Below are 15,003 nucleotides of genomic sequence, written 5' to 3'. Positions count from 1 at the left end.
ATATATATATATATATATATTTAAACAAAGAGATAATAGAATTAAATGTTTAGTTCAAGTAAAGTATATTAATGATGAAAATCAAAAAATATTTTTCTTAAATGAAGATATTCAACATAGATGTGTGAGATATTCGATAAAGTATTCAATGAAGATTGTGAAAATATAATCAACTTTAAGGATCTTAATATTATAAATAATAATAAAATTTGTTATTTTTGTCATGACATTAGTAAAACAGAAGTTAAGGAGACTGTAAAATAAATTGAAGTATGGAAAATAAGTAGAATCTGATGGTATTCCAATATAAATGTGAAAATGTTTAGATCTGAGAGTTTCTTAGCTTTCTAAACTTTTTAATATTATTTTAAAAACTATAAAGATGTCTGATGAGTGAAGAAAAAGTCTATTAGTTCCAATTTTTAAGAACAAAGGAGATGCACAAGAGTGCAAATTATAGAGAAATTAAGCTAATGTGTCACACATTAAAGTTATGGAAGAGAGTAATTGAATAGAAGAAACAATGTGATACAAAAATTTCTCAATTGGATTCATGCCGAGTAAGTCTATTATAGAAGTTATATATTTATTGAAAGATTTGATAGAGAAATAGAGCTAAATAAAGAGGATCAACATACAATTTTCGTTGTGTAGCAAAATCTTGTTATAAATTTCTAAGTACTTTGGAGAGTTATAAAAAAAGAAATGTGTTAATATTGCTTATATTCAAGTCATTAAAGATATGTATATTAGAGTTGTTACTTGTGTTCAACACAAGAAAGATTGGTCAAGTATTTTCCTATTTTAGTTGAACTACATCAATGATTTTCTTTAAGCCCGTATCTTTTTTTTTAGTTATGGATGTTCTTACTAGACATTTACAGGAGGATGTATCTTGGTGTATGTTTTTCGTTGATGATATCCTTCTTGTGGATAAAACTAGAGATAGTTCAAGAAAAACTTGAATTATGGAGGTCAACATCAAAATTTAAATACTTTTGACTGAGTAGATCTAAAACTAAATACATAGAATGTAATTTTAGTAGTAATAGATCTAGTGGTTAGGTTATAATAATGAGTGATCAAGTCATTAAAAGGAATGAACGTTTCAGATATCTCGGGTTTATTATTCAAAGTAATGGTGATATTGATGGGGATATTATTAGTAGAATTGAAGTTGGATGGTTTAAGTAGGAGGAATGCATCAAGCCTATTGTGTGATTGAAAAGTACTTAGACCAAAAGAAAAATTTTATAAAATGGTGATGGGACAAACAATGCTCTATGGTGTAGAATGTTGGCCTGTTGAAGGAAACATAAGATTAAGGCTCTGTTGGTTGCAGCTGCAGCTTCTCAGCTTTCCCCAGAAAGTTGTTGCGGGGAAGCTGGCTGTCTGTTTGTTGCAGCTGTGTAAAAATAGCTGTGGGGTAGCTATTTCTAAAAAAATGATCATTCCGCCCCTGTTCAGTTAATTTATTTGTAAATAAACTGTGACACCCATTTATTTCATAATTCAGAAGTAGAAATTCAAAATAATGATGAATGAAAATGAGACAATCACAATGAAGTAAAATCAGCTTTAATTTGCATTAATGATAAAGGACCCAAAAAAATTTAAATTGCTGAAGCAACTACTATGAAAGAAAATTTTACTTAAATTTCATTGTAAGTAAATGTCCATTACGCCCATGTTTAGTAAATTTATTTACAGAACTGTCATAATATTGTATTTGATACTTTAGAAGTATACATTCATCAAATAGTGTCACATATAATCAACGTAAATTACACTAATAAATATTTTGGCATGTCTTAGCATTCAAACATTGATCTTTTTTATATCATGATACAAGTTTAAAGCCTCAATATCCTTGAATGCAGGCATATCACAATTGAAAACCACAGACTTGAGAGCAGAAATTTAAACCATTGGCTTTTGAAACTGAAGGGAAAGAAATTAAGATTTTGCAGTGCAGAGTGTACCGACGTTCGGGAGTAACCTGCAAGGAAAAGGCAATCAATCTCTCTTAGAACATGCCCTAATCGCACTTAGTAATTTCTCTCATTTTTTGAGGCACAGAGAGAAAAGCAAGCACTGAGTAGACATTAGACTCATGCTTTCGTTTACCTGCGGAGCGGTGAGGAAGAAGAGACAAAAGAGCAAAAGCGGGGCTCGATCCCTAAGAAACCAACCCTCGAAACGAAAATCGGGATGAAGGTCGAAGGTGAGACGGCGGAGATGAAGGTCGAAGTTGAGACAGCGGGGACGGAGGATGAAGGTCGAACGGTGAGGATAAAGGTCGAACAGTGGGGGTGGATCCGTAAAAAGCCAGACCTCCAACGCGGGTTGCGGGCCTCCATTCGTGGCCTGCGTTCAAGCAAAAACGAGAGACGCCCATGCCCCAACGCGCTCCCAAACAGCATAACTTCGCAGGCGCTCCCCACACAACACTCCCAAAGTCCTTCCAAACGGAGCCTAAGTGTTGCTGAGATGAGAATACTCGGGTGGATAAATGACTTTACACTTAAAGACATGATAGGAAACAAATATATTTGTGAAAGGGTTGGAGTAGCTCCAGTGGCTGATATGGTTAGAGTGTCACTTTAGATGGTTTGGTTATATTAAACTTCAACCATCTGATGACACAGTTAGGATAGTAGATGTTTTAGATTTGACATATGTTAAAGGTAGAAGTAGGCCTAAAAAAACTTGGGTAGTTGTATATAAAAAAAAATCTATATTTATTAGAATTCAATGAAAATATGATACTTACTATGACACAATGGAGAAAAAGAATTCATGTAACCGACCCCACTTAGTGGAATAAAGATTTATTATAGTTGTTGTTGTTGTTGTTATTGTACTACATTTATATCTTTTATCATGCACCAACATGAATCCACAATAACTCATACTAATAAAAGTTATATGCTCATTTAAAATCACCCCCAATAAAATATTCTTTCGTCTTCATTTATATAGTTCAATCATCTCTTCCTAAAATTAATTTTTCAAACTATGTTCTAATCCAATATAAGCACTAAAAATATTTATCATATATTGTCTTAGAATTAGTAGAAATTGCCCTTTTAGTAACCTATTCATCTAAACAATGTTACGTTTTAACTCCCTATAGGCTAACACTAATATTTCAAGCCCATTTTATCGTTAACCTAACAAAATAAAACTTCATCATTTCTCATTACCCATGATTTTTTTTTTTCTTCACTTATTTTCTCACAAACAAGTAATAATATAGTTTGCCAACTTGCATGTCTTTCATTCAAATTCCTAAAATTTCATATGAAAATCTTAATCTTAAATTTAAAGCTAATTAACCATTTCTCATATTTCATCATAAGCAGAATAAGTTGTTGCATATCACATGACTCTGATATGCTAGCCTTACTATATAACATCTTATAAATATAAAATAAAAGTGTTTAAAAGGATGTATTAATAACCATGAAAAAAATGGAATGAAAAGGTTTAAATAAAAGTAAAACATGAACATTATTCATGACTAGGCAAAATAATTTATTTTAGATTAAATGTGGTTGTTTGTAAATTGAAACTATGTTTTAAAATATGATCATATTTTCTGAACGCCATCAATAATTGGAAGCAAAAAAAAAAGTATGAATTTAAAAATCGACAAATCCCAAACAATAAGGATATTATTTTCACGTGCACAAGCAATGAAAAATAAATCACAGCTGGGTTGTTATGAATCTTAGAGATCCTCCAAGCCGATTGCAATCTCTTTTTAAGTTACTAGTGTTTTAAAAAATCTTTTTTGGACTTTTCCAAGGTGCCCATTATGTTGAGGCAGCACAACAGAGTTCAACAGTATCCAAAAGAGGTGTTTGGCTGCAAGACATGCTACATGCAGCATCACCCTAGGTGCCTAGGTGCTCCTTTTGCACCCTTCTAGCTAAGTAATAACACCTTAATATAGTTTAAATTAAATTAAACTACAAAGCACTAAATCTTAAGAAATTATTATAAATTCCTACAGATTAAATTAAAACAATTGAGAAAAGATGATTTGAATTCTAAAATCTTAAATCCAATCAAATGCTTCCTGTCCTACAAACCCAAAGAAATATCAAAGGCAAAGCTTGAATCACAATTATTTCCATCGTGTTGTGTTTATTTTCAACTTTTCATATGCTTAGCGAGAGACTCTCTCATCACACTTTTTGCCAATCAGAATTTGGAATTAGAATATGATTCATATAATTACTGGCTATTGCTTTTGGAATTTATTTCAAATTTTTTTCTTATATTAGACTTTTCAGTCATATTTTTTTTATTAATGAATATTAAAAATATATGACACTCAATATGACATCATAGAGAAATAGAATTCATGTAGCCGACCCCACTTAGTGGGATGAGGGCTTGTTGTTGTTGTTGTTGTTGTTATTCTATGAATATTAAAAATATAAATTTCATGAGACTCAAATCTCATGCCTACGGATTTATGCCCAGGTTTATTAAAGGTGAAACACAATGCTTTATGCTTCTCTTCTAAAATATTAACCACAATGATATTGTGGTTAAACAAACAACAATAAAAATATATATATAAATTTTATCACTGAAATCAAATAGGAATTACAACTAAAAAACATGGAACTAGGAGATAACAAAAAACATCACATAAATTAGGGTTGGGTCGAGAGTGGTGGTGCTACAGTTTAAGGGGGAGCAGTGGGTATTGAGGGGGTGAGGGCCGAAAGGTAGCAAGCAGGGAGTTGGTTTGATGGTAGTAGGTTGGAGGTAGAGTGGCTACAACAGGGAAGACTACATCAGGTTACTGGAAGGGTTGCGATAGAGTTGCTACAGCAGGGAAGGTTGCATCAGGATATGAAGCGGCTGTCGAAAGGTAGCAACAGGGTTGTCTGACAGGCGGAGGTTGCAAGAGGAGGGTAGGGGGAGCTGGCTGAAGGTGGATGGCAAGGTTGAAGGGAGGTGGATGCAGAAATACAATAAGAGGGTATTCGACGACTAAAGTAGGGATGGAGGACGATGGCAACGAAGGAAAGAAAGCGGAGGAAAGAAAAGTTGAGGATAACCACTACCTCAGAATGAGATATAGTCGGAGCACCAATCAACCTCAATACAACTCTAGAAGGAAAGAATAGATGTCAACGACTATCACAAAAGAAAACTCATCAAAATTGAAAACCTAAAATAGACAAAGCAAATGTATATACCCCAGATAATTAGGGTTAGGTCCACTGTTGAAAGGAGGCACCAAGCCCATGGGAGTAAGTCGGTCCAAGTGCTGGAACATGGGAGGGGAATCCCACGCCCCTCACATGACCGGTCTAGGCATTGGAACATGGGAGGGGAATCCCATGCCACTTACGTTCGCTCCAGTTTCCCGAGTTGGGGGAACTATGACCTCATTCGTCGAAGCTTCTATCTCCCATAGTATGGAGTCGGATGAGGCACTTTGAAGTTAGAGGAGCTACTGTAGCCCCCCCTAAGTTGGAGGATCTTTGACAGCATCAATATGAGCACCTGGATCTCACTTACGGTTGCACTGTTCCCCAAAACACTTCAGAAAGTTTTCCCACATGCGAATAACCATTCAAAGCAATCCAACCATCTGGGGGTACATTGTTGAACTAAATTGGGACTTCGTATCAAGTATACTCTGCAGGGTCTTAAAAAGGTGTTTCAAGGTTGGCTCAGCCCTAACTGACGTAAAGACAAACAGCACTCCTCATGATGTTGGCGGCTCAGCGGCCAACGATTAGTCAAAATATCATAGAATTCTCTCTGTACCAGTTGCCCTACATCTAAATTTGGCTCTTCTGTCTTGTTATTCTCTATCATTACCAAACTTGATCTCACTGGCGCTTTTCCATTGGCAAGAACACCTATATTCTTGGACTCCGTAGAAGGTAAGAGAACTGTGTTTTTCATCCTTAGTGAATAAGTAGGTGTTCTTGAATTTATAGTGTTGAATTTGGCGATCAAACTATCACGGTCTCTAGAACAGGATTTGACAGTCATCCATGAGCATCACGTCGCACCACACCTGATCCAAATCTTATTAATGCTGACCATGCTTTCCTTCAACTACATCAACGAGTATGGCTGAGAATGCCTCTAAGTCGTGAGACTTAACTTATCCACCACTTGACGCCACATTCTTGCTGCTACCTCCATCGATGATGAGGCTGCATACCTTTCCCTTCATAGTGCATTGGGCGTAAAATATGTAATGGTGAAGCCACTATTGCTCTCTTGTAGCCTCCGTCTAAAGAACCCATCAAACCACAAGCATCTCGTCCTCATATGGTGGAAGTTGGTACTCGTCACCCCGTTCTTCAGCTACCTCCTCGCTCACCTCCTCCACTGAATCACTACACGGTGAATGAGACAACTCTGCTCGTAGGGAGACTGGAGGTGATGTGTCGATATTCATGGCATCTGAAGCATTTATTGACTGGAACTGTAATGGGAGTGCTACTCTTCTCAAGCTTTTTCTCACTCTGAACGGCTTTGTCATTCTCCTGATCAGTCTTCTCAACTCCCTTAAGCATGTCCTCTTACTGATGTATCTAGTTGTGGGTAGCTGTTGAAATAACGGTGGGTGTCAGCTCAGCTTCTGTTGTCTCTCCACCTTCAAGGTCAAGGTCTGAACATTACACAAAGACCAGTAAGATTGTACTTGAACCACGTTGCCAATGGATGGCTTCATACCTTCCAAGTACCTGACTATTGTGTGCTCCTCTAGCTCTGTGAGAACACATTTCAACTTAAGTTGTATTAATTCTATTGTTTAATTCTCCACTGATAGTTCCCTCTACTGCAGGTGATGGAGTTTCAAAAAAATATCCTTGTGGTTGTGTGATTGTAGGCATTATCGCTGCATCGCCTTCTTCATTTTCTCTCAGGTGATGATCTTGTCCTATCATTATCTCCATCTTTCACTTCAAATTCTCCACCACAATGAGGCACTTTTCTTCAGCTTGATGGCAGTGACATTCACTTTCTTTCATCTGGCACTTCTTTGCATTCAAAGATCCTTTCAACAATTTGCAATCACTAAATAAAGTCATTCGGATTCATTATTCCCTCGAAATCTAATACATTCACTTTTACTCTTAAGTCTTTATAACCTCCAACAGGTACTTCCTCTCTTATCCTCCTCTGATATTAAATCTCGAAGCATAGTTATTGATTCTCCTCTTCATTGAAATAATCCATACATGAAGAATTCAAATGTTATTCTCGCTCTCCTCCTTAGATCTTGCTATCACAGTCGATGGTGATCTCTTCGTAGGACCATTCCTAAATTTCATCGAGTCTCTATAGCACTCGGCGGAGTTATTGTTGTATCGCATCTATAATAAACTTTTGATCAGCGTCTAGCAAGTCTTCTCAGTTGCATGATTTGGGTTTGGGAGTAATGTTGGATGAAAAAGAAAATTTTAGGTTGGGTAGCGGGGGTTTAGGTAACCCAAGGATAGGACTAGGGTTAGGCTAGCTCTGATACCAAATGATACCGAAGTTAACCAAACAACAACGGGACATGTAAATTTTATTACTGAAATCAATTAGCGATTACAATCAAAACATACGAAACTCGGAAATAAAAAAGACAACACAAACTCAAAATATGGCTGGGACGAGGGAAGTTGTGTAGCAGCTTAAGGGGGGGCAGTGGGTATGAAGGGGGTGAGTGCCGAAATGTAGTAAGCAGGAGACTTATTGGATGGTAGTGGGTTGGGGTAGGGTGGTTGCAGCAGGGAAGGCTGTGGCAGGTTAATGAAAGAGTTGTGATAGGGTTGCTACAGCGAGGAAGGCTGTGACAGGTAATGAGGCGGCTGTCAGAAGGCAACAACAAAGTTCTCTGGCGGCTGGAGGTTACAGGAGGAGCGTAGTGGGAGTTGGCTGAAGGTGGATGGCAAGGTGGAAGGGAGGCAGCTACAGGAAGACAGCAAGAGGGCTACCCGTCGGCTACATTAGGGATTGAAGACAACGACAGTGGAGGGAAGGGATATCGAAGGTAATCACTACCTCAAAATGAGATACAGTCGGAGCATCACTCGCCTTTAGATACAACCCTAGAAGAGAGGAATAGACATCGCCAGTAGTCACGACTAAATAACTTATCAAAACTGAAAACCTAAAACACATGAAACAAATATATAAGCCTTAGATAATTAGGATTGAGTCCACTGTTAAAAGGATGTGCCAAACCCATAGGAGGGAACCGACCAGCCCTCTCCCGCCCGGACCAGTTAGTCCAGGTGCAGAAGGCGGGGAGGGGGGAAGGTTGCTCAAAAATTGACAAAATTCAGATAAAGATTTGATTGGATTCTAACAAACACCAATGGCGATACTAGAAGTTTTGTCTAGGCTATTATGACACTAAATAGGACGCAATGGAGAAAAAGGATTCATGTAGCCGACCCCACGTAGTGGGATTAAGGCTTTGTTGTTGTTGTTGTATAGCAATCTCTAGTGCTTTATATGTTTAACTCTAGTAAAGTTCTGACCAGGATCCGATGATCTCCAACCATTTTCAACAAGAAAAAAAAGTGGTTTGACCCTTGGTTGGGCTAGAGAGCTTTAGTTGGGTAGGAGCTCCAAAACAAGGAAGACAACCTTAAAATGTATCGATCCAATAAATTGGTTTGCAATATGTGAGCAAATCAACATCCAAACAAATGAGAAATATTATAAATTCAACCAATTCAAAATACAGGATCAACAAATCCTATACATTTTGAATATCAAACCAACCAAATGAGCCCTTATAGTAATTTGGTTGAACTGCAAGCCGTAGCACTTCAAATTCTAGGTGAAGTTTATGAATCAAATATGATTAGAGACCAAGAATTTGATGAGCAATTTTAAACTATGATCATCCTAAGTTTCAAGATTTGAGAGCATGAATTTCAATATTTTAAAATACTTTACTCGAGCATGAACATGTACCTGCAGTTTCGGATGTTCATTTAAAGACGCATCAATCCTAGCAAATTTTAGATTTTCCTGTCCTTTAAAATGCTTGGCCAACTTCTCAATTTTCCTGCTCGTGGCTTCACAGTCAATGCACCAGGGTGTATAAACCTTGAATTAACAGTAAGCCATCTTTAAAGAGAACAAAGAGTAGAGGCTGGGAATAACTACAAAATGAAAGAAATGGAGAATACTTCATAATAAATGATACGCCATCATACCTCAAGAAAAACATTCTCAGCACTCTCCAAGATGGAGGAATCAAATGTCCTACCAACAATTTTTTCAATCATCTCATTCTGCAAATTTCACCAGGAATTTGGATATTCACATCAGGTGAGCACAGTATAGATGTCATGAGATTGACGTGAAAGTGACTAGAATTTATTTTTTCAAGCAAATTGCAGAAATGACAAAACATGACAAACTTAGCTGAGATGGTGACAGAATGAGAAAAGTAAAATAGTGTAAAAGGGTAAATATTAAACAGTTGGACCATGGCGGCTTATGGAAATTGTGCAAGAGAAAAACTAATGAATCTTACATAATTTGAAATGGGTTCAGACTTGAAGAAAGGCGAGAGAGCACCATGAAGCAGTCCTGAGCAGAACTCCTGAAAATCATTACAGTACCAATATTCAAACAATTCAAATTAAATGAGAACTAGTTGAATCTCAAGGAGTTAAAGTTTACTTCTAAATTCCCTGGAGAAATGTCCGATTCCATAAGGTATTTTGATCCAATCCTATTATCGAATGCAGTCACCTGGGTAATTGAAACATTGTCAAATTTGAATAACAGAACTTACGAAGCATATTAATAATATTTATAATGCACGAGTCAAGGAGGAGAATCACATAACGTGCAACATATCCATTGCAAGTCAAAAAAAGAAAAAGAAAAAAAAAGAACTGCTTCAAGATTAAGATATTCCATTTGATGCAGCTACAATGGTTTACTTTTTCAACGCAACTCTCTTAAGCTTAAAAATTTTATGATATGAGAGCACAGCAAAACCTATTTAAATATATATATATATATATATTTTACTGTGTATTGAGAACTTGAAGTAGAACGCGGAATAGGATGTATAAATTAAGTGGACAACCTTTTTAGGATTCTTAAAACATATTGCGGCTTTGGCAACTCAAGTTATTCTGCAGCCTATTATCTTACGAGAAAAAAGGTTAGAATACCCAGCCACCTCATTAGTATAGTCCCTAAAATTGTATAAGCCTATGAAGCAGAGAGACACAAGCATACAAGAAACCCTGCGAAGTTAACATGACAATTGCCACTTGGAAACATTATATCATATAAAACAGAATACAAAAACATGTTTCATATACAAGTAGATAAATTTGCTTCTTCGGGCATGCCTTGACATCAAATATGAGTATAGAATGAAAAAATGATTAGAATCCCTTCACCAAATAAACCTAAGTTACAATTAAAGACATATAAAATAAACATCTCTCAAGCATTTGTATGTGAAAAACCAATCATTTTATTTTTCTAAGATACAAATAGCACGATGAAAGAGAAACCTAAGCATGAGATGTTGGAGCTCCAACTTAATCAGGTTCAAGTCATAGTTATATTTCCCATTTGTCACTAATCTTGCGCTGAAATCAAGCCAAATTTGATTTTTATCTTAAAAAATATGAGAGCAAGGACGCATCACATATAATGTCAGACATGGGCTATTAAGAGTCCTATCTCCATAGATCTGAACTAGACATGGCTGCTTTCAGACACATGCTTTGGGACATACTTAGTGAAACATCGTTTTGATTGCTATGGCTAAGAGCTGAATTTTCGTTACATATAGCTTAGTAAAGGTTTTAGAACCAATTCAACCTAGGTCTACTAAAGCCTTTCTAACCCTTTGAAAGAATTCAGTTATTTTACCTTATTGTGCTAAGTACCTGCCAACTAAAGCAACAAAATATTTCAGCAAACTAGAAAGAATATTTAAAAAACACATTAAGAAATGTAGCGACAACTTAAAATAAGCGTAAATTCTAAGAACAAGTATGACAAAAGTGTATGCAAACACAGTTCATAGGAAACTCACAAGAGGCCTTTTTGCTTCCAAACCAAATAATGTCAATAATGGTTTTGCAAGGCTTTCTTTAGTAGAATCAACATATATAAACATTATCTGAATAAAAAAATACATTAAATTAGACAGTTAATCATTTCAAGTAACACAAAAAATGAAGATTTTCATAACCAAACAAACCGAAAGGTATCACCTTCGAATTGTATTTTCTTGCAACATCATGAAATAAAAAGAGGAAGGACTTGCAATCATCAGGCTCGGCAAAAAAGTAGACCTACAAAAAATAGGATAACTTGTTACTATGAAAATAAAAATATTCAGCGATGAGAGACTCCCCACCATCATTCCTCCCTCTATTAGCACCATATATAAGCACAAGGACTAACAATTTCTAATAAAACATTAACAGACAGTTCACCGACAAAGAATAAAAACTAAGACGGCATTCAACAGAGATGTCAATGGAAAATTGGAAATAGATTAAAATTTAATACTATATCCAGCAATAAAAAGAAGTAAATGATAGTGCTGCGGACAAGCACGGTATGTTCAATTACAGTTAAAAGTTAATAAATTACATCTATGGTGTTTTCGTAAAAGAAAACTACCCAACCCTTGGAATTTAATTTCATAAAGCCAACCCTAAAATGACTTTCTGATTCTTCCAGAAAGACAGCTCATAGTTGTTAACTACAAAAATTTGAATGTAAGAAACTTACAATATAAAACCTGAAAAGGAAGTACCAAAAAAAAAAAATTCCCACCAATGGTCTGCTAAGGCATGAGAAAGAATTAGATTTCAACAATACCATATAGGTGAAAATTTTTGTTATGATAAAAATATTGAATGGTTGCCAAAACTTAAGCTTCTGGATTGAAATCATATTCGAAAACTATATTAGATCCAACTTTGGCCCTCCTTTGCTTCAGTTTTTCTAATAAGTGGTATATGAGCTGATGTTTTAACTGTGATCGAGGATTTCATGTGATTTGCAGCTCTCATGGTCCATTTGCTTTTCTACCAAGGTTATGTAAGGTTAATGATCAAGAGACTAACTAGATTCATCTGGTTGGGTAGGCTATTGTTGGATGAAACTTTTTGGACTTGAAAACTTTAAGTTTTAGGGTCGATGTGAAGAGATCTCAAGTAAAAGAAAGATTATTAAAACTTCTGAGAATATTAGACTTCAACATGTGGTAGACGAAAATTATGTTGATGTAGCACGTTTGGTTCTTTGTAAGTTAGAGGAAGTAGTACTTAGGATGTAGAAATTGAGAAAGTTGATTCAAAAAAGGTTGTCTGGTCATCCGGCAGAAAAGCGACACTTCTTTTTTCAATTGTTAGTTTGTGCAAGAATTGCAAGTGTGCAATGTCATAAATACTACATTATAAGAATTATGTACTGTCTAAAACACTATATATGATATATTTCCATATATACCATTTTAATAAAATTAATAAATTATGTATTAATTCTTTTTTTTTATTGTGTATTTAATTCCAATATATACTATAATATATTTTCTCTAAAATTATATTATTTGTATGTATGAAAGAATGCATGTTCGTGCATGTGAGAGGCACAATAATTCTAAAATGAACCATAATCATGACCAATGCATTTAAGCCTAAAGTCAAAAGGCTAGAATTGATACAACAACTTCCTAAGGAGGGAAGTACTTTCACTTCCCCCGCCAAACAATAGATAAAGTGGCCATTCCAAGATAGGCTAAAACCTGTGGGTTTAAAATGGGCTGAAAGTAGGCTTTGACAAGTAGAACAGGAGATCCAACTTCGGACCCTTTTGACTCATACTCCCTTCATAGGCCTGGAAAGGTATTAATATAAGTCATATCCTACATTTGTAAACAAATTGTTTCCCATGACTTGAACCTATAAGCTTTATTTCAATTATAGTAGAAATTTCCGAAACTGCTCTATTTACTGTACAACAACAAAAGTGGAGTTAGAAATTTCCAAAAAGGGAGTAATATGAAGCACCTGTAACTTTATACGGCTGGAATAAACTCTGGCAGAATTAAGTTCGGTTAAAGATGTAAGTAAAGCAAACTTCTTCACTTCTATAAAATTCAAGATATTCCCCTCCTCAATTTCTTCCTCTGCAAAAACAACATGATAGGTAATTAATAAAGTTATTTCTCAACCAATAAAAGATGGATGATCTATGAAATACAGTTAACAGGGGTAATTTATTTTGGCACACCAGAAGTAGGAAAGAAATATAAGATTCCAAATTACAAACGTTTCCAAAGTAATAATGCTTAAGGTGATCAGAACTAGCATAGGAACAAAATGAACCAGCATAATGGACAAAGATAAAGATCCAATAGGGTATGACAAAGGTATAAATGTTAATTAATAATGAATTTGGCATCAACTTTCCACACTGTATAGTTCTATTGAATTAAAACATAATAGTGGATGTACACTCCATAAGAATCGCCACCAAAAGAGTATGACTTCAAATTCAAACAGCAGATGGACAATGAAATCAAATATATAAGCACAAGAGACATTTGTTATTACCACACTTCACATTATTCATGAAGGTGAATCATATATGCAAACTGGGAAACAATGAACTGGTTATAATTTTATGTGGCATAAAGTGATGCAACTGAAATAACAAATATTTAAACATCAGTTTTCATGAGAAATGTGCATGGCATTTGCCTATTATTCAATTAAGAAATTAATAAGTAACAACATGAGAACAAAGGGTGGAAAGAACAGGTTTGTAATCAAAATAAAAACTCATCCATCATAACAAACTTGAATTAAAAAACACTTGAACTTGGATTATGCTTATGACTTTCCTAACTTTAATAAGACAGACTTCGATAACAAAAAAAAAAAAAAATTTACTGATGTTTAGATAAACAATATTGTGAAACACAAAAAAACTACTACATAATAAATAACTACATTGGAAGTTTTGCTTAAATTAGTCGTCACAAACCTACAATATTCATTGGAACAAGACAATAAAGCTCTCAATAAACAAAAAAGGATTAAGGGAAATTTACATACATGCCACACAATTTCTATGTGTTTACATACCTAACACCTAAAATTTAATATTTACAGTTGTAACACTTTAGAATCGTAAACCTATTTATGAAAATGTTTATTTCACTTTTCAAAAGTTAGTAATGGAGATATGTTTGATGTAATATTAGCTATTTGAGTTTTGGGCGTGTAAATATGCAAGTTGAGGTGTTAGATATGTAAATTCATAGAAATTGTGTGGTATATATGGAAATGCCCCGAGGAATAAAGGTACCGTACTTACCAAAGCTCTCAAATCTTTCAGGTTCACCTTTGACAATGCCAATGAAAGGTTTGCTAGATCTAATGTTTGGATAGAGAACTTTCGCAACAATAACATCATTGGTCTCAACGAATTGGATTTCATTTTCACTAGCTGCTGCTTTAACGAACTCATTGTATTCAATTCCCTGCACATAAAAGTGAAAGTTTAAGTTAACAGTATAAGACAGATATTCATTAGTCTGAACAAGGGTACAATTTGAATATGAAAACTTTAAACAGTTTCAGGATGTGAATTTGCTACAATGAACAATAATCATTTAGGCATTGAAAGTAAGGCTTGCATTATGTAGGTTTCAATGATAACAAAAAGCATAAAAGTGGCTGACTGTTGCATGTAACTTGAATGTAAGTTTGTGACTGTTAATAGTTGAGAACACAATATCGCAACACCATTAGACAAGTGCAAAGTTGAGAGATTAACTCAAGATAGATCTTAACTTCATAATCTATCATGCAATTCAAATAGAAAAAATATCAAATGTCCCCAATTGCAGCAGCTAAAACTTTGTGACAATAATTAAGTGCTTCTGTTATAACATCAATAATTAAGTGCTTATTAAACCCAATATATGAAATTTCTAGTCAATGCATG

At 35.0% G+C, this 15,003-nt stretch overlaps 1 protein-coding gene across 1 annotated transcript in view; it reads right to left on the bottom strand.

The window, feature by feature from the left end:
• LOC110037622 (protein disulfide isomerase-like 1-5) overlaps positions 1-15,003 on the bottom strand; it is a 52,700-nt gene that overhangs the window by 7,994 nt on the left and 29,703 nt on the right. Inside the window, exons 3-10 of the mRNA XM_020742316.1 lie at positions 14,371-14,536; positions 13,059-13,177; positions 11,250-11,330; positions 11,069-11,155; positions 9,685-9,756; positions 9,536-9,604; positions 9,213-9,290; positions 8,968-9,102 (exon numbers count right to left, since the gene is read on the bottom strand). Coding sequence (XP_020597975.1) covers positions 8,968-9,102; positions 9,213-9,290; positions 9,536-9,604; positions 9,685-9,756; positions 11,069-11,155; positions 11,250-11,330; positions 13,059-13,177; positions 14,371-14,536 — 807 coding nt within the window. The remainder of the gene's footprint in view (positions 1-8,967; positions 9,103-9,212; positions 9,291-9,535; positions 9,605-9,684; positions 9,757-11,068; positions 11,156-11,249; positions 11,331-13,058; positions 13,178-14,370; positions 14,537-15,003) is intronic.

The sequence above is a fragment of the Phalaenopsis equestris genome, unplaced genomic scaffold (genome assembly GCF_001263595.1).
Source record: "Phalaenopsis equestris unplaced genomic scaffold, ASM126359v1 Scaffold222338, whole genome shotgun sequence".
In the NCBI taxonomy this organism is placed as follows: Eukaryota; Viridiplantae; Streptophyta; class Magnoliopsida; order Asparagales; family Orchidaceae; genus Phalaenopsis; species Phalaenopsis equestris.
Note: the sequence above shows the minus strand (reverse complement) of the source record. Positions and strands in the feature narration are given on the sequence as shown.